At 31.8% G+C, this 21,583-nt stretch overlaps 1 protein-coding gene across 1 annotated transcript in view; it reads left to right on the top strand.

The window, feature by feature from the left end:
- The window catches only part of LOC127723977 (slit homolog 2 protein-like), a 64,028-nt gene extending 45,371 nt beyond the window's left edge, over positions 1 to 18,657 (top strand). Inside the window, exons 12-19 of the mRNA XM_052230689.1 lie at positions 1,282 to 1,442; positions 2,891 to 3,061; positions 6,261 to 6,431; positions 9,882 to 10,052; positions 13,489 to 13,659; positions 16,465 to 16,635; positions 16,920 to 16,935; positions 18,455 to 18,657. Coding sequence (XP_052086649.1) covers positions 1,282 to 1,442; positions 2,891 to 3,061; positions 6,261 to 6,431; positions 9,882 to 10,052; positions 13,489 to 13,659; positions 16,465 to 16,635; positions 16,920 to 16,935; positions 18,455 to 18,599 — 1,177 coding nt within the window. The 3' untranslated portion in view covers positions 18,600 to 18,657. The remainder of the gene's footprint in view (positions 1 to 1,281; positions 1,443 to 2,890; positions 3,062 to 6,260; positions 6,432 to 9,881; positions 10,053 to 13,488; positions 13,660 to 16,464; positions 16,636 to 16,919; positions 16,936 to 18,454) is intronic.
- The last annotated feature ends 2,926 nt before the right edge of the window (positions 18,658 to 21,583 follow it).

Consider the following 21,583-nt stretch of genomic DNA (forward strand, 5'->3'; position numbering starts at 1 on the left):
TTGATGACCACCCATGACCAGATCAATATGTAGGGAAAACACCACGTCAATAAAGTTCGATTATGCAACGTCATTTTCGAGAATTTTTTACGGCCGCAACATTAACCGCTAATCAAGTCGTCGAATGCCATGGCAGATATATTCACGCCATAAATGTTTCCCATATACTTAACTGCCAAAGAACCGACTGCAGAAAAAAAGTTCAAGCCCTTCAAACCGCATAATTGCCAAAACACACTGTAATGGGTGGGAAAGATGCCAAATCAGAAGGTACAAAACAGAACTCAAAACATGCCCAAAAGAATTGGTTCACCTATCTGTCATTCATCTAGGCGTTGGTTACAGACAGTCATTGCCTTCGACTGTGACACATTTATTGATAAGGGGGAAACCAGGATTTCAGTGCATACCACATGATTTGAACATTAAACATGACGTAATCAATTGAACTTTCGAACTGCAATGTTTTTAGATAATGAAGTAATGAATGAAATTGGTGTTTATACTTTTATTTTACAAATATTGCATATTTGAAGATAAAGATTAAAACGAGTAATCTGGTGATGCGTTTTTAAAGTCCGTCAATATAAAATAATATTCTGTTGAAGTAACAATAACTATTGATTGATGGTGTTATTTCTGGTCAGCGCCTATACCGGCAACTTACTTTTTTAGTATATTTAAATAGTGTAATATAAAAATTTTAAACTGCAAGTTCAGTACTAATATCGGTGCACCTTCTTTTACATACATTTATCATAGTTATAGTCGCAAAGACAAAAAATCGAGAAAAAAAAAGGAGTGGTAGTGCGGGATTACAGGCGAAAACTAGAAATTTTAGTACTAGTACAAACAAAATTACTTAGGACTCACTTGAAAAAGAGGAAGTTCGTTAACACCAAAATCCAACAGTTGAAGATAAATAACCCTTTTTTCAGAGGAACAGACAAAATAAATCAATAAATCAATAAGATTAAACTTAATACACTGAAAATAAAACACGGATTAAGAACAAATCTCTTAAACTTCAAGTTATGTTATTCGGAAATGGTGATATTACTTTCCAAAACATACCCTTAAAACTTTATAAAGTAAAATAAATCCCGTTTAACATCATGCTATTTAGTCGGAAAGGCGATAAACTGGTGTGATTCTGATAACTGATGCAAGATATAATGTTCACTTATCAAATACGATAAGGATATCAAATATTGGGAACAAAAATGAAATCTTTACATTGAAAGTTTGAAAAATCTAAGTTCCGACTGAAATATATTGTAGAGACCTCCGTGATAATCAAAAAACCTTGGAATGCTGTGGTGTACAAGGATTTATCACATGGATACAAAATAAAGGATCAGTGGATATTTTGGGAAAGTGTAATCACCAGTCACAATCAACATTCATCAAAGCTTTCAATGTATCCGAATGTCTACCTCCAGGTCGGTGATCTATAACTTATACTATTACAGTATCTTTGTCCTCTTTACACTTACCGTATTGGTTACATTATACCATATAGGTTCAATTGCAGCAACGTAAATGTGATGTTACGATAGGATTTCACTAAAAAAAATCAAAGAGGTGAACAATAAAACTGCAATATAAAAGGCTTTAACTTTTTGGTTCGAAGATCACACTTTTTTGGCGCCATGAACTTCAAAATCATAAAGTGTGAAAATCTTTAAAAAGTCAGAATGTGTTCATTAAAGAGGCGAAAATAACGTGATCCTGATTCCATAAACTGGACGCCCAACTAAACTTATAATGGATTCGTTCGAGGATTATGACCGACATTCGGCTAAACGTGAAAAAAGACTTACTTACTAGTATTTTTTCCGAATGGATTAAGGATCAGATGTTGCTAATACAAATAAGAGTTAATAGGCTAATGGGTTTATAGACAGTTAAACTTCACCTATCTTCAAATGCCTAAATCTTGCTAAACACTTGACCTATCTCCATAACAAGTATGTTGTTATACCCAAAGCCAAACAATATCGTTTTTTGGTAAATCACATACAAAAACTAATTATGCATGAATTTTGTATTGACCATTCCTTATGAAAGAGGGACGAAAGATACCAGAGGGACAGTCAAACTCATAGATCGAAAACAAACTGACAACGTCATGGCCAAAAAAAAACCAAACAAACAGACAAATAATAGTACAGATGACACATCAAAGAAAACTAAAGACTAAGAAACACGAACCCCACCAAAAACTGGGGGTGATCTCAGGTGCTCCGGAAGGGTAAGCAGATCCTGCTCCACATGTGACTATAAAACTCAACCACAATTCCGTCTTCGTTTTTCGATTGTTTAAAAACAAAACAAAAATATCAAAGAAAATACTTTTCGTTACAAAACAATTGAAACCAGGTTGAATGTGTTCAAATAGACGTGAGGGTATTTCGGAATTTTGAATCATCATTGCTCTTCAATTTCGTTCTTCATTTGGCCTCTTAAAATTTTTTTTGCGCGTTGCGCATCTGACGTACTCAATTTTAATCCGGGTATCTATGATGAGTTTGATTATCCTCCCATTTCATATAACTAATAAACTAACCTAAAATATTGTCATTTAAAGTTGTTATATACAAATTTTCAGATACTATTAAGCATATATCGTAATCATGCAATTAAGTAAACTTGAGACAGAAAATGTTTTAAGTCATGCATGAATCAAATAACATCTTGTTTAGCCAATTATTACACAAATGGTAGAAAAACTTACTTTTAAAGAAAAATGATTACATCACAAACACTGTACTTTGATTTAGAAATACTATGTCTCTAATATATGTAGGAAATATATAACAGATAATAAATAAAGTCAAATTAGGAGGATCAATGAAATAAAAAGTCCGACAATGTCAATATTTTGTAGTTGATGGTGGATGGACTAGTTTTGGACCATGGGATGTTTGTTCTAAAACATGTGGTGGAGGTGTACAATTCAGAACTAGAACATGTACTAATCCTCCTCCTGCTCATGGTGGTGATAAATGTCCGGAAAACAGTCAGGAGACCAGATCATGTGAGGAAAAAAAATGTTCTGGTAAGAAAAACTTATAATAAATTTAGGTTTAAATCAAAAATAGTGTTAGCATGTGTTTATTGATTATCTTAACTGTTTATCTTGGGTCAACGTTTTGCGTTAAATATATGTTTGTCTCTTCTTGCCAATGTGCATATCATGATCTACTAATTTCTCCGGCCCATTTTTTTGTCTTAAGTAAAAATTTTAGTAATTTAAAAGTAAAATACATTTGTGTCAATGTTAAGGACCTAACAATATATGTGTCATATAGAACTTGACAATGATGGTTGGTAGATATCTAAATTGTACGCAAACAGATATGATTTTGTTTTTTCCATGGGAAACTACTAGTATCCATTAATGTCTAGTATTATAAAGCAGGGCTAGCAGATGAAACATATATCTCCCAATTGACACAATATTCCAGGAATTGCTTTTACAATCACGAATTTCTTGATAAAGGGTTAACGCTTATGGAAAAGCTACTGCGTCGAAGCTTCCAAATGTTAAATTGAAAGCGTCCCTTGGAACGTTTTACTTGCACCATCATTATTTGGTTGATGGTTATGGGATAACTGTTTAAAAAATTACCTAGGATCTGTTTCACATTAATTATCACAAAACAACCCTCTTTTCTGTGTTTTTTACATTAATGAATGCGACCTTAAACCAATTTTTGTAATGAGTTGGTTGACACAAGTGGACAAGGAACTGCTGGGTTCGTGTTGCTAATATATCGACTATTATATTATTTATTTGTTAGTTTCTCTGTGATGAGTTTTTTTCCGTGTGTTTGTGCTGTATTTCTGTCACGTAGTGTTGTCATTTAAGCGATGTTTATAACATTGCCATATAAGAGGGAGGTTTGGCTAGCCATAAAACCAGGTTCAACCCCCCATTTTTTCTTGAAATGACTAGTACTAAGTCAGGAATATTGCAGTTATTATCAATTAGTTCGTTTCTATGTATGGTTGCCTTTGTTTTTTCATTGCACTTCAGTGTTTCCGTTGTTCCTTTGTTTTCCTCTTATAGTTGATGTGTTTCCCTCGGTTTTAGTTTGTAACCCGGATTTGTTTTCTCTCAATCGATTTATGACTTTTGGACAGCGGTATACTACTATTGCCTTTATTTAGTTGTCTGTGTAATATTTTGTTATTATTGCTTGCGTTTTCGTCGTTTTCTTATAGGCAATTAACTTTTATAATTGGAATTTATTTTTTTATAACCCCTTGGTATCGTCTCTCTTTTTTATTTGATTTTATTTATATGAATCTTGTTTATTTAATGTGAATCTTATTTTTTTTTATGTTGTATTTTGATTATTTGTCTTTTGATCTTTTTTCTCTTTTTGTCATTGCGTTGTCAGTTAATTTTCGACTTACGTTTGAATGTTCGTTTTGTATCTTTAACTTGTCTTTTTGTCTTCTGTATAACTAGTTCATTGTTTGATTTTAAAGCATATGAGTTCAGTTAATAATTACCAGAAGATTGTTTTTTTACTTTAAGTCATATAATACAAGCTTCTGTAACGATGGGGTCAATACTTGATTCAGCCGGATTAGCAAATTCTATATTGGAAACCATTTCCTTTAAAAGAGTGTGATATTAGTAACTTGTAGGAAAAAAAGCATATGTGCTTATATCTATTCAATGTTGTCTCATTTAAAGAGCACATATGTTCGTATTATTCATTAAAATTCTGATCTGGATATGAACTCCTATGATGATAATATATATTTCGAAAAATAATTATCCTTCATCTAAATGAAATGTCTGATGTAAAATATGTATCCCCATTATTAAAGATTTTGTTTTTATATTAAAGGAATGAAGATAATTTGAAAACAAAAATGAGTGTTTCTGTCGTTTTTCTATCGATAAGAAAGAAGAGAACGTCAATAGACTTTTGAAACTAGTGTACCAGACAACTCTTACTATGTAATTGAAAGTGAATTTAAATAAGATTGGTTACAAGAGAACAATTGTCGTAGATAAGAAAATGGGGCTGTTTTCGGTTCTTCTCTATTCACCAGAAACACAATTAAATAAAAGATATGAACAAATTGACACACGTTCATATGAAATCTACAAAATCATCATAGATAACAGGCTTTACATTTTGAACGCCAGACTCGCGTTTCATCTACAAAAGACTCATCAGTAACACTCGAAGTAAACAAAAGTCCAAATAAAGTACGAAGTTGAAAAGCAGTGAGGACCAAATCTTCTGAACAGTTTTGCCAAATACACCAAATTAATCTAGTTTAATAAGAAGATTCATACCCCTGAATGAATGAGTTGCAACCAGTTAGTAAATATGGACTCGAAATTGCTCATATTGCTAATATTTTCATTAGTGCATCAATAAAATAATACCCCTTATCAGTTTTATATTTGCTTTAATGGAGGTTAATGATTTACTGAAAGTTTCTATAATGGGAACAAATAGTTTTACTCCTGTACGTACATAATATGCATACGTCCTAATTAACTCCTGTACGTAAATAATGTGCATTCGTTTTTATATACTCCTGTACGTATATAATGAGGATATGTAAATATTTACTCCTGTAAGTACATAATGCTCATACGTCCTTGTTTACTCCTGTACGTACATAATGAGGATTTGTCCTTATTTACTCCTGTACGTACATAATGTGTATACGTCCTTATTAACTCCTGTACGTACATAGTGTTCATACGTCCTTATTTACTTCTGTAAGTACATAATGAGCATACGTTCTTATTTACTAATGTAAGTACAGAATGTTCATTTGTCTTATTTACTCCTGGTCATACGACCTTAGTCCTGAAGTTTGTTGTCTGACAATTACTTGAGTAAGCCTTCAGCAAATTATTTGACATTCGGAACGATTGTAAGGTAATTTGATTCGAATTTTGACAAATTTCATGTTTGTCTTTCCAAAGTTATGTTATGATAAATTGAAAAGAGCCACATTTAAGGTTTCAACACAAAACCTTTCGTAAAAACAGGCTATAAGATTTCTCAACAATAACATACTGAAGTATAAACCACAGTCTACACAAATGGTAGAAAAACTTACTTTTAAAGATAAATGTTTACATCACAAACACTGTACTTTGATTTAGAAATACTATGTCTCTATGATTTGTAAGAATATATAACATGTGATGAATAAAGTCAAACTAAAAGGATCAATGAAATAAAAAGTCCGACAATGTCAATATTTTGTAGTTGATGGTGGATGGACTAGTTTTGGACCATGGAAAGTATGTTCTAAAACATGTGGTGGAGGTGTACAATACAGAACAAGAACATGTACTAATCCTCCTCCTGCTCATGGTGGTGATAAATGCCCGGAAAACAGTCAGGAGACCAGATCATGTGAGGAACAACAATGTCCTGGTAAGAAAAACTTATTATGAGTTTAGGTTTAAATCCAAAATATTGTTAGCATGTGTTTATTGATTATCTTAACTGTCTATCTTGGACAAACGTTTTTTTGCGTTAAATGTATGTTTGTCTCTTCTTGCCAATGTGCATATCATGATCTACTAATTTTTCGGGCCCACTATTTGTCTTAAGTAGAAATTTTAGTAATTTAAAAGTAAAATACATTTGTGTCAATGTTAAGGACTTAACAATATATGTGTCATTTAGAACTTGACAATGATGGTTGGTAGAGATCTAAATTGTACGCAAACAGATATGATTTTGTTTTTTCCAGAGGAAACTACTAGTATCCATTAATGTCTAGTATTGTAAAGCAGGGCTAGCAGATGAAACGTATATCTCCCAATTGACACAATATTCCAGGAATTGCTTTAATAATCACGAATTTCTTGATAAAGGGTTAACGCTTATGGAAAAGCTACTGCGTCGAAGCTTCCAAATGTTAAATTGAAAGCGTCCCTTGGAAAGTTTTACTTGCACTATCATTATTTGGTTGATGGTTATGGGATAACTGTTTAACAAAGTTACCTAGAATCTGTTTCACATTAATTATCACAAAACAACCCTCTTTTCTGCGTTTTTTACATTAATGAATGCGACCTAAAACCAATTTTTGTAATGAGTTGTAATGACACAAGTGGAGAAGGAACTGCTGGGTTCGTGTTGCTCTATCTTTGGTTGAATAATGTGTTACGTCTTATCGTTTGTAGTCCAAATAATTATTAAATAGCCTTTCAATACCGTCATTATCATGATAATTGTTTGGACTAGTATTGTGAAAATAATTGTATGAATTTCAAGATTATATATTCGTTACAAAAATACGTCACTGTTTGTGATGTTTTGTGCTGTCTGTCTGGAAGATGTTCGTTGTTATTCTGTGGTTTACATGTTGTATCGACTATTATATTAGTTATGTGTTCGTTTCTCTGTGATGAGTGTTCTTGCGTGTGTTTGTGCTGTATTTCTGTCACGTAGTGTTGTCATTTTAGCGATGTTTTTTTTAACATTGCCATATAAGCGGGAGGATTGACTAGCCATAAAACCAGGTTCAACCCACCATTTTTTTTTTTAAATGAACAGTACCAAGTCAGAAATATTGCAGTTATTATCAATTAGTTCGTTTCTATGTATAGTGACCTTTATTTCTGTTGCACTTCAGTGTTTCTGTTGTTCTTTTGTTTTCCTCTTATAGTTGATGTGTCTCCCTCTGTTTTAGTTTGTAACCCGGATTTGTTTTCTCTCAATCGATTTATGACTTTTGGACAGCGGTATACTACTATTGCCTTTATTTAGGTGTCTGTGTAATATTTTGTTATTATTGTTTGCGTTTTCGTCGTTTTCTTATAGGCAATACACTTTTATAATTGGAATTATTTTTTTTTTATAACCCCTTGGTATCGTCTCTCTTTCTTTTTTTTTTTGATTTTATTTATATGAATCTTGTTTATTTAATGTGAATCTTAGTTTTTTTATGTTGTATTTTGATTGCTGTTATTTGTCTTTTGATCTTTTTTCTCTTTTTGTCATTGCGTTGTCAGTTAATTTTCGACTTATGTTTGAATGTTCGTTTGGTATCTTTAACCTGTCTTTTTGTCTCCTGTATAACTAGTTCATCGTTTGATTTTAAAGCATATGAGTTCAGTTAATAATTACCAGAAGATTGTTTTTTTTACTTTAAGTCATATAATACAAGCTTCTGTAACAATGGGTCAATACTAGATTTAGCCGGATTAGCAAATTCTATATTGGAAACCATTTCCTTTAAAAGAGTGTGATATTAGTAATGTCTGCACTTGTATGAAAAAAAGCATATGTGCTTAGATCTATTCAATGTTTTCTCATTTAAAGAGCACATATGTTCGTATTATTCATTAAAATTCTGATCTGGATATGAACTCCTATAATGATAATATATATTTCGAAAAAATAATTATCCTTCATCTAAATGAAATGTCTGAAGTAAAATGTTTATCCTCATTATTAAAGATTTTGTTTTTATATTAAAGGAATGAAGATAATTTGAAAACAAAAATGAGTGTTTCTGTCGTGTTTCTATCGATAAGAAAGAAGAGAACGTCAATAGACTTTTGAAACTAGTGTACCAGACAACTCTAACTATGTAATTGAAAGTGAATTTAAATAAGATTGGTTACAAGAGAAAAATTGTCGTAGATAAGAAAATGGGGTTGTTTTCGGTTCTTCTCTATTCACCAGAAACACAATTAAATAAAAGATATGAACAAATTGACACACGTTCATATGAAATCTACAAAATCATCATAGATAACAGGCTTTACATTTTGAACGCCAGACTCGCGTTTCATCTACAAAAGACTCATTAGTAACACTCGAAGTAAAAAAAAAGGCCAAATAAAGTACGAAGTTAAAAAGTAGTGAGGACCAAATCTTCTGAACAGTTTTGCCTAATACAGCAAATTAATCTAGTTTAATAAGAAGATTCATACCCCTGAATGAATGAGTTGCAACCAGTTAGTAAATATGGACTCGATATTGCTCATTTTGCTAATATTTTCATTAGTGCATCAATAAAATAATACCCCTTATCAGTTTTATATTTGCTTTAATGGAGGTTAATGATTTACTGAAAGTTTCTATAATGGGAACAAATAGTTTTACTCCTGTACGTACATAATATTCATACGTCCTAATCAACTCCTGTACGTACATAATGTGCATTCGTTTTTATTTACTCCTGTACGTATATAATGAGGATATGTAAATATTTACTCCTGTAAGTACATAATGCTCATACGTCCTTGTTTACTCCTGTACGTACATAATGAGGATTTGTCCTTATTTACTCCTGTACGTACATAATGTGTATACGTCCTTATTAACTCCTGTACGTACATAGTGTTCATACGTCCTTATTTATTTCTGTAAGTACATAATGAGCATACGTTCTTATTTACTAATGTAAGTACATAATGTTCATTTGTCTTATTTACTCCTGGTCATACGACCTTAGTCCTGAAGTTTGTTGTCTGACAATTACTTGAGTAAGCCTTCAGCAAATTATTTGACAATCGGAACGATTGTAAGGTTATTTGATTCGAATTTTGACAAATTTCATGTTTGTCTTTCCAAAGTTATGTTATGATAAATTGAAAAGAGCCACATTTAAGGTTTCAACACAAAAGCTTTCGTAAAAACAGGCTATAAGATTTCTCAACAATAACATACTGAAGTATAAACCACAGTCTACACAAATGGTTGAAAAACTTACTTTTAAAGATAAATGTTTACATCACAAACACTGTACTTTGATTTAGAAATACCATGTCTCTATGATTTGTAAGAATATATAACATGTGATGAATAAAGTCAAACTAAAAGGATCAATGAAATAAAAAGTCCGACAATGTCAATATTTTGTAGTTGATGGTGGATGGACTAGTTTTGGACCATGGAAAGTTTGTTCTAAAACATGTGGTGGAGGTGTACAATACAGAACAAGAACATGTACTAATCCTCCTCCTGCTCATGGTGGTGATAAATGTCCGGAAAACAGTCAGGAGACCACATCATGTGAGGAACAACAATGTCCTGGTAAGAAAAACTTATAATGAGTTTAGGTTTAAATCAAAAATATTGTTAGCATGTGTTTATTGATTATCTTAACTGTCTATCTTGGACAAACGTTTTTTTTGCGTTAAATGTATGTTTGTCTCTTCTTGCCAATGTGCATATCATGATCTACTAATTTTTCGGGCCCACTATTTGTCTTACGTAGAAATTTTAGTAATTTAAAAGTAAAATACATTTGTGTCAATGTTAAGGACTTAACAATATATGTGTCATATAGACCTTGACAATAAAGGTTGGTAGAGATCTGAATTGTACGCAAACAGATATGATTTTGTTTTTTCCAGAGGAAACTACTAGTATCCATTAATGTCTAGTATTATAAAGCAGGGCTTGCAGATGAAACGTATATCTCCCAATTGACACAATATTCCAGGAATTGCCTTTACAATCACGAATTTCTTCATAAAGGGTGAACGCTTATTGAAAAGCTACTGCATCGAAGCTTCCAAATGTTAAATTGAAAGCGTCTCTTGGAAAGTTTTACTTGCACCATCATTATTTGGTTGATGGTAATGGGATAACTGTTTAAAAAATTACCTAGGATCTGTTTCACATTAATTATCACAAAACAACCCTCTTTTCTGCGTTTTTTACATTAATGAATGCGACCTTAAACCAATTTTTGTAATGAGTTGGTTGACACAAGTGGAGAAGGAACTGCTGGGTTCGTGTTGCTCTATCTTTAGTTGGATAATGTGTTACGTCTTATCGTTTGTAGTCCAAATAATTATTAAATAGCCTTTCAACACCGTCATTATCATGATAATTGTTTGGACTAGTATTGTGAAAATAATTGTATAAATTTCAAGATTATATATTCGTTACAACAATACGTCACTGTTTGTGATGTTTTGTGCTGTCTGTCTTGAAGATGTTCGTTGTTATTCTGTGGTTTACATGTTGTATCGACTATTATATTATTTATTTGTTCGTTTCTCTGTGATGAGTGTTCTTGCGTGTGTTTGTGCTGTATTTCTGTCACGTAATGTTGTCATTTTAGCGATGTTTTTTTTAACATTGCCATATAAGCAGGAGGTTTGGCTAGCCATAAAACCAGGTTCAACCCACCATTTTTTTCTTGAAATGACCAGTACCAAGTCAGAATATTGCAGTTATTATCAATTAGTTCGTTTCTATGTATATTGACCTTTGTTTCTGTTGCACTTCAGTGTTTCTGTTGTTCCTTTGTTTTCCTCTTATAGTTGATGTGTTTCCCTCGGTTTTAGTTTGTAACCCGGATTTGTTTTCTCTCAATCGATTTATGACTTTTGGACAGCGGTATACTACTATTGCCTTTATTTAGTTGTCTGTGTAATATTTTGTTATTATTCTCTGCGTTTTCGTCGTTTTCTTATAGGCAATAAACTTTTATAATTGGAATTTATTTTTTTTATAACCCCTTGGTATCGTCTCTCTTTTTTATTTGATTTTATTTATGTGAATCTTGTTTTTTTATGTGAATTTTAGTTTTTTTTATGTTGTATTTTGATTGCTGTTATTTGTCTTTTGATCTTTTTTCTCTTTTTGTCATTGCGTTGTCAGTTAATTTTCGACTTACGTTTGAATGTTCGTTTTGTATCTTTAACCTGTCTTTTTGTCTCCTGTACAACTAGTTCATCGTTTGTTTCAAAGCATATGAGTTCAGTTAATAATTAACAGAAGATTGTTTTTTTACTTTAAGTCATATAATACAAGCTTCTGTAACAATGGGTCAATACTAGATTTAGCCGGATTAGCAAATTCTATATTGAATACCATTTCCTTTAAAAGAGTGTGATATTAGTAATGTCTGCACTTGTAGGAAGAAAAGCATATGTGCTTAGATCTTTTCAATTGTTGTCTCATTTAAAGAACACATATGTTCGTATTATTCATTAAAGTTCTGATCTGGATATGAACTCCTATGATGATAATATATGTTTCAAAAAATAATTATTCTTCATTTGAATGAAATGTCTGATGTAAAATATTTATCCCCATTATTAAAGATTTTGTTTTTATATTAAAGAAATGAAGATAATTTGAAAACAAAAATGAGTGTTTCTGTCGTGTTTCTATCGATAAGAAAGAAAAGAACGTCAATAGACTTTTGAAACTAGTGTACCAGACAACTCTAACTATGTAATTGAAAGTGAATTTAAATAAGATTGGTTACAAGAGAACAATTGTCGTAGATAAGAAAATGGGGTTGTTTTCGGTTCTTCTCTATTCACCAGAAACACAATTAAATAAAAGATATGAACAAATTGACACACGTTCATATGAAATCTACAAAATCATCATAGATAACAGGCTTTACATTTTGAACGCCAGACTCGCGTTTCATCTACAAAAGACTCATTAGTAACACTCGAAGTAAAAAAAAGGCCAAATAAAGAACGAAGTTGAAAAGCAGTGAGGACCAAATCTTCTGAAAAGTTTTGCCTAATGCAGCAAATTAATCTAGTTTAATAAGAAGATTCATACACCTGAATGAATGATTTGCAACCAGTTAGTCAATATGGACTCGAAATTGCTGATATTGCTTATATTTTCAGCAGTGCATCAATAAAATAATACCCCTTATCAGTTTTATATTTGCTTTAATGGAGATCAATGATTTACTGAAAGTTTCTATAATGGGGAGAAATAGTTTTACTCCTGTACGTACATAATATTCATACGTCCTAATTAACTTCTGTACGTACATAATGTGCATTCGATCTTATTTACTCCTGTACGTATATAATGAAGATATGTAAATATTTACTCCTGTAAGTACATAATGCTCATACGTCCTTATTTACTCCTGTACGTACATAATGAGGATTTGTCCTTATTTACTCCTGTCCGTACATACTGTGTATACGTCCTCTTTTACTACTGTACCTACATAGTGTTCATACGTCCTTATTTACTCCTGTACGTACATAATGAGCATACGTTCTTATTTACTTATGTAAGTACATAATGTGCATTCGTCCTTATTTACTCCTGGTCATACGTTAGTCCTGAAGTTTGTTGTCTGACAATTACTTGAGTAAGCGCTCAGCAAATTATTTGACATTCGGAATGATTGTAAGGTAATTTGATTCGAATTTTGACAAATTTCATGTTTGTCTTTCCAAAGTTATGTTATGATAAATTGAAAAGAGCCATATTTAAGGTTTCAACACTAAACCTTTCGTAAAACAGGCTATAAGATTTCTCAACAATAACATACTGAAGTAAAAACCACAATCTACACAAATGGTAGAAAAACTTACTTTTAAAGATAAATGTTTACATCACAAACACTGTACTTTGATTTAGAAATACTATGTCTCTATGATTTGTAAGAATATATAACATGTGATGAATAAAGTCAAACTAAAAGGATCAATGAAATAAAAAGTCCGACAATGTCAATGTTTTGTAGTTGATGGTGGATGGACTAGTTTTGGACCATGGAAAGTATGTTCTAAAACATGTGGTGGAGGTGTACAATACAGAACTAGAACATGTACTAATCCTCCTCCTGCTCATGGTGGTGATAAATGTCCGGAAAACAGTCAGGAGACCAGATCATGTGAGGAACAACAATGTCCTGGTAAGAAAAACTTATAATGAGTTTAGGTTTAAATCCATGTGTTTTTTGATTATCTTAACTGTCTATCTTGGGCAAACGTATTTTTTGCGTTAAATATATGTTTGTCTCTTCTTGCCGTTGTGCATACCATCATCTGCTAATTTCCTCGGCCCAACTATTTGTCAGAAGTAGAGATTTTAGCAAAGGAAAATACATTTGTATTAATGTAAAGGACTAAACAATGTATGTGTCATATAAAACATGACAATAAGGGTCGATAGAGATCTAAATTTTACGCAAACATATATGATTTTATGTTTTCCATGGGGAACTATTCATCAATGTCTAGCATTATAAAGCAGCCCTAGCAGATGATGAAATGTATTTCTCTTAATTGACACAATATTCCAGGAATTGCTTTTATTATCAAGAAATATTTGATAAAGGGTTAACGCTTATAGAAAAGCTACTCCATTGAAGCTTCTAATTTTAAAGTTGACAGCATCTCTTGGAAAGTTTTACTTGCACCATCATTATTTTGTTGACGCTTATTACATAACTGTGTCAAAAATTACCTAGGATCTGTTTCATAATAATTATCTCATAACTATCATCTTTTTGCGTTTTTTACATTAATGAATGCGACCTAACACTATTTTTGTAATGAGTTGGTTGACACAAGTGAAAAAGGAACTACTGGGTTCGTGTTGTTCAATCTTTAGTTGTCTGTGTAATATTTTGTTATTGTTGTTTGCGTTATCGTCGTTTTCTTATTGGCAATAAACTTGTATAATTGAACTTTATATTTTTATAACCCCTCAGTGTCGTCTCTCTTTTTTATTTGATTTTATTCATGTGAATTTTGTTTATTTTATGCGAATTTTAGTTTTTTCTATGGTGTGTTGTGAATGCTGTTATTTGTCTTTTGATCTTTTTTCTCTTTTTGTCATGGCGTTGTCAGTTTATTTTCGACTTACGTTTGTATGTTCGTTTGTTATCTTTAACCTCTCTTTTCGTCTCCTGAAACTAGTCCATCGTTTGACTTTAAAGCATATGAGTTTGGTAAATATTAAATAGAAGATTGTTTTTTACTTTAAGTCATATAATACAAACTTCTGTAACAATGGGTCAATGAACTCCTATGGTGATCATATATATTTCGAAAAATAAGTATCCTACATCTGTATGAAATGTTGGATAAAAAAATGTTTAACCCTATTAATAAAGATTTTGTTTTTATATTAACGCAATGAAGATACTTTGAAAACAAAAATGAGTGTTTCTGTCGTTTTTCTACCGATAAGAAAGAAAAGAACGTCAATACACTTTTGAAAATGCAGTCTACCAGATAACTCTAAATATATCAGTAAAAGTGAATTGAAATACGATTGGTTACAAGAGAAAAAATTGGCGTAGATAAGAAAAGGGGGTTGTTTTCGGTTTTTCTCCATTCACCAGCAACCCATCTATAAAATCATCATGGATACCTGGCTTTAAATTTTGTACGCCAGACACGCGTTTCGTCTACAAAAACTCATCAGTAACGCTCAAAGTAAAAAAAGGCCAAAGAAAGTACGAAGTTGAAAACCATTTAGGACCAAAACTTCCTGAAGGTTTTGCCGTAATACGGCAAGTTAATCTTGTTCAATTCGAAGATTCATACACCTGAATGAATGAGTTGTAAACAGTTAATAAATGTGGACTCTAAATTGCTCATATCGCTGATATTTTCAGCAGTACATCAATAAAAAAATACCCCTTATCTGTTTTACATTTGCTTTAATAGAGGTCAATAATTTACTGTAAGTTACTAAAAGCATCATTTATAATGGGGACAAATAGTTTTACTCCTGTACGTAAATAATGTTCATACGTCCTCATTTACTCCTGTACGTACATAATGTGCATTCGTCCGTATTAAATTCCTGTGCGTACATAATGTTCATACGTTCTCGTCGTCTTTTGTTTTAATGTGCGTAAATGTTATTTATATTTTTCATACATTTTGTCAATAGCCATCCTGATGAAATGCATGTAGATCAACTGATATTGATACCATATATACTATTCATATCAAATGGTTTTACTCCTGTACGTACATAATGTGCATTCGTCCTTATTTACTCCTGTACGTACATAATACGCATACGTTCTTATTTATTCCTGTACGTACATAGTGTTCATACGTCCTTTTTAACTTCTGTACGTTCATATTGATCATACTTCCTTATTTACTCATGTAAGTACATAATGTTCATACGTCCTTATTTACTCCTGTACGTACATAATGTTCATGCGTCCTTATTAACCCATGTACGTACATAATTTGCATTCGTCCTTATTTACTCCTGGTCATATGTCCTTAGTCCTGTTGTTTGTTGTCTGGCAATTACTAGAGTAAGCCATCAGCAAATTATTTGACAATCAAAAATGTTGTAAGGTAATCCAATTTGAATTTTGACACATTTCACGTTAGTCTTTCCAAAGTTATGTAATGATAAATTAAAAAGAGCCACATTTAAGGTTTTAACACAAAAACTTTATTAAAAACAGACTATAAGATTTCTCAACACAAACATACTGAAGTATCAACCATTTCCTTCAGAAATGAAGGAGGTTTTTTCTGTCCGTGTCTATTTTCAAGTGATATAAGCGGAGGCATCTGTGTCCTCTGGTCACATTCGCGTCTTCTTTTGTGTTGATGTGCGTAAATGTTCATTATATTTTGCATAAATTTTGTCTGAAGCCTACCCGATGAAATACATGTAGCTTCAACTGACATTGATACCATATATACTATACATATCAAATGTAATCCTTTTACAGTTCATGGTAACTGGACTGATTTTGGACCGTGGGGAGTGTGTTCTAAAACATGTGGTCTTGGAGAGCAATTAAAAACTAGAACATGTACAAATCCATCTCCTGCTTTCGGTGGTGACAAATGTCAGGGGAGCAATCAGATGACAGGATCTTGTGAGATACAAAAATGTCCTGGTAGGAAATCGTTAATATTGATATTCAAATCATTGTTGTCTTATGTATATGATATTGTCACGTTTTAAGGTATTTGGTTATTTATTTGACACATTTTTCGCACAGTGCTATAGATAAATTACAGGAAATATGAGTTGACTGTTGTTCCATCAAATTCAAAGTATTAAAGCTTAGGCAATAATAATAATTTGAAACAGTTTATAGAACTGTAAAACTTTCTTCATAGTTTGCTCTTTGTATTTTATGTGCCTGATATGTTTTTAATCCTGTGATTGTATTTACAGATACACGAAAATGTTGGTAAGTAACTATTCAAAACACATTTCAAGCTGTTTAAACTTCATCATATCAATAAGTACAGCATAATAAGTTGTGTAAATTTGTATAGTTTCTGCCAAACGTTCAGTTTATCCACATCCAAGAAATTTAATATTTTGTTAGACATAAATTGTCTACTCCTTTTTTGCCATTGATCTTCTAGTTATAAAAACACACCTGAAAGGCTACACGGTTCTAGGGAAGTTTAATAGTTTGGCTAACTATTCTTCGAACTAAATTTAAAAGCAATATGTTTCGTCTTATATCAGAAAAGGCTATCTTCTTTGCATGATTTTCAATATGTGCTGACGGTGGGCTAGGTAAGAATTGGAACACAACTATATCGCTCGCCTAAGTATGGTTCAGTTTGTTTTTGTTCCAGCCATTCACATTATCTGACTTCAAACGGAGTTCATTTTGTTTGGTTCTTAGTCTTCCTATATATTGTTTTTTTTTTTACCTAATTACTTATCTTTGTTCCCGGAGATGCTTTAATCCGTCTTGAGTTTAAACTTTGAATCTATTTATAAAGGGCAACAGTAGTAGACCGGTATTCAAATGACATAAATCGATTGAGAGAAAAGAAATCTGGGTAACAAAACAAAACCGAGGGAAACACATCAGCTATAAGAGGAAAACAAAGGAACAACAGGAACACCGAAGTGCAACAAAAACAAACGCCAACACACATAGAAACGAACAATTTGATAACAACTGCCATATTTATGACTTGGTACAGGACATTTTAAGAAAAAAAGGTGGATTGAATCTGGTTTCATGGCATGCCAAACCTCCCGCTTTATGACAATGTTAAAAAGTATCGCTAAAATGACAGCACTACATGACAGAAATACAGCACAAACACACGCAAGAACATTCATAACAGAAACGCACAGAAATTAATATAATAGTCGACACAACATGCACACCACAACTATATCTAACTGATACTATCAAAGATCTGTCATCAAAATCTTCTTCGCTTAATGACAAAAAATGCTAAGCTATAATGAATGAAAATCACTGACGACTAGAGACAGGCACCTGAACATAAGGCGAGGTTAAACAAATAGAAAATAAAGGATTTGGGGTATCCAACCATGACACAAAATCAGTACATGCACAACAAAACAACAAAAAAGCAAAGGAACAGTACTTGGATTGCTGTTCTTCATCTCTAAGTAACAGTGATGCTTTCGAAACGGAGCAAAAACTCTCGACTGACTGCAAGTTTAAGACGGCCCCTAGCACCGGTTTTAGCGGCATTCTTTGCAAACTGACGATCACTCCACAACTGTGAATTGAGGAATAAAGCCGTAGAGTAATATCATTCAAATTAATCTGGAAATCAAAGAAATTAAACATTGAATGTCATAATTTAGCCCACAATCTTTTTTTTTTTTAGTTTGTTTTAGATGGAAACTATTTTAATCTCTATCAGTGCAAACAAAATCATAAAAATGTAAGTTTTTCTGTTTCAAAATATCTTTCTTTATTTAAGGGAAAAAAGAACCGGAAAATGGCACAAGCATCCTTTTAACTTCCACAATCGACAGACCATTATGAGACACTTCATCCCTTTATCTGATTTTTATGGTAGAGATATCTTTTATATAATAGGGAATTCGCATATAAACGAAATTTGAACATTTTGAAAACTAATTGAGATCGACATGGTAGTCATGGTTACCATTTTGAGTTAAGTGATATTTATTCTTGGATTATTTTTTCTATTATCATTATTAATATAAAGGTATTTTGTGACCTTTTCTGAGAAATTACATGATTATAAAGAGAGACATCACTTATAACTGATTATGTTGGTTTTTTGCAAAATACATGGTTTTATGTGAAGTTATTATTATTTCTATTGTTAATTTCATCATATAACTTACATTTTGGAATGATTGTTTAAGTTAGCATTGAAACTGTTTAAACTAACTGTTGAAATTTGAATTAATTCTAAGTGTATAATATACTAGTAGTATGTTATTACACTGTAAACAAAATGACCAGGTTATTGTTTCAAAAAATAAGTTTTCAACAATTTTTTTAATACAATGTATATTTTTAATATTATTAAGGTCTTTCCACTACTTGAGGAAAGACCTTGTTGTTTTTCTAATGTTTTAAGGACTTTCCACTACGTGAAAAAAAGACCTTATTGTTTTTCTTGAAAATAAATCTTTTTTTAAAGGTCTTTCCACTACATGAGGAAAAAAGCTAATTGTTTTTCTAATGTTTTAAGGCCTTTCCACTGTGTGAGGAAAGACCTAATTGTATTTCTAAAAAAAAAATATTTCTTTTTTACATCTTTCCACTACGTGACAATATTTTTTTTTTTTTTTTTCTTCCATTATTTTTTTGACATGGCCTCTCCCCGTTTCTATTGAATTTATCATGACCAAATGTGGACCATCGATAGACCTCATCTTGAAGTATTACTAGATGACCCTGTGTAGGATTTCTTCTTCAACTTTATAAGTTTTCTCCCTTTTATTTTTTTTTTTTTCGACATGCCCCCTCCTTTTAAAGATATCATGACCTTATTTGAACAATAAGTAGATCTCATCATAAAGTATTACCAGATGAGGCTGCGTAGGATTTCATCATCCCCTTTGAAAGTTATATCCCCTTCAAATAGTTTCTTTATATATGCATTTTTCTTCAAAATTATAACAGATAGAATCGATTTGAAAATGGCAACATGTACAGGAAAAAATGCAATGTTTATAAACATAAACAAGTATTTTGTTTATAACCCTTATAAGAGTTTTTTCCCTTAAAATCTTATAGTCGTGGAGATTTGGGATCTTCACAAATAATCTTTAGTTCATGTCATCTTTCATTTGCACCCAAGGTCAAAGGTCATAGAGTGCAAAAAGTTTTTACGTTCAAATGTTAAGCTTACATATTAAGAAAACGATAAGAAATTGCTGCATTCATACAGTATATAAAATGTTCTTCTCGAATAGCTCTATATTTTATACATAAGTATCAAAACTGTCCGACCATCCGTTCGAAAGTTATGACGAGATAATTTCTAAAAGTATAGTATTTTGTGTGTATATTTGAAAAGGTAACAGATATCAACCAACTATATATTGCAAAAATGATCAGTATTTCAAGACCTTCAATTTGAGGTCAATGTCAAGGTCATGATGAAATTTCAACTCGACATTCAAAGTGTTCTATGACCTTTACCTTGTGACAGTTGAAAGGTCAAGTGGTCCTGTGTTAAATGGTGGTTTTGTGACTTTGATGAACTTTGGAATTGTCCCATTTTTTGTGTTACAGTGTTGTACTTCAAATGCCGATCATTTTTCACAAAGCAGATTTGAGATATCTGTTGACCTTTTAGAGATAATGCAGTTTGAAATTTTGCTAGCGGGGGCATGTATTTCTGAAGCAACAACAGCTAGCCACCTGAAATGTTCAGAAATTGAAGAGTTTAACATGGTTAAATGTTTGACTAATTACAAAAAAAACATTCAATGAAAAAAAAAACAAGAAAGCAATTTGAAATGTTCATGTTTTTAATATACAATTGGTATAGCATCATTTTTCGGACTTTGCCAAATGGGGTCATTTGGTATATCAAATTGAACGTCTAAATGAGCTCAACGCAAAAATGAAATTTTGTACCCCCCATTTCATCCCAGTGAGAAGGGTGGGGTCATTAAGTACAACAATCAAAATGTCTAAGATGGTTAGTTTGTCGCATATGAAATGAAAGGTCACATTGTGTACATTTCAAATGTCAGATACCTGTCCCCCAAAAATGAGTTGGATGGGGTTATTAAATGCAAAAATCTAACTTTCTAGAATAGTTTCGTCGCAAGTCTACTTTACAAATATCATACTTCTGATCTCGAAAATTTAGGTGGATAGGGTCATTAAGTGCGAAAAATGAAAAGTTTAAGATGGTATGATTTTCTGGTAATCTTATATTTATTGTCTTATGTTGTTTATCTTAATATTGACTTTTTGTCTAATGTGGTATAATTCGTGTGTGGTCATTTGTTTTTGTCGGATGTATCTTATACTAATTGTCTTGTATGGTTTGTCTTATATAACTTTTAGTTTTATCTGGTAATCTTATATGTATTGTCTTATGTGGTTTTATATAAATAACACATAGCTGAGAGGGTGATAGAGCAGATTGTTACCCGAGAAAACATTGTCAAGTGAGGCGAAGCTAAGGTTTACAATGTCTTTTCGAGGGGTAACAATCTGCTCTATCACCCTTTCAGATATGTGTTATTTAATTTATTATACTGAATGTTCTGTTATTACTGTCGATTAAATTTCAAATTTAAAGTAATAAATATGACGTCTTGTACATAACAATCATCCGTATTTAATAAAGCGCACACTTTATCAAGCGTCTCCGTGAAGGGTAATAGAGTATTTACCATAGAATAGAGTAAATTAACACCCTCGTATAAGCCAATCAAAATCTTGCATTTTTACGTGAAGTATAATAAATCTTAAAATTGACTGTTTGTCTGATGTGGTATTATTCGTGTGTGGTAATATTTATTTTTCTGGTATATCTTATATCTTATGTGGTTTATTTTATATTGACTTTTGTCTTATGTGGTATTATTCGTATGTGGTCATTTGTTTT

The sequence above is a fragment of the Mytilus californianus genome, unplaced genomic scaffold, assembly GCF_021869535.1.
Source record: "Mytilus californianus isolate M0D057914Y unplaced genomic scaffold, xbMytCali1.0.p SCAF_1, whole genome shotgun sequence".
Classification (NCBI taxonomy): Eukaryota; Metazoa; Mollusca; class Bivalvia; order Mytilida; family Mytilidae; genus Mytilus; species Mytilus californianus.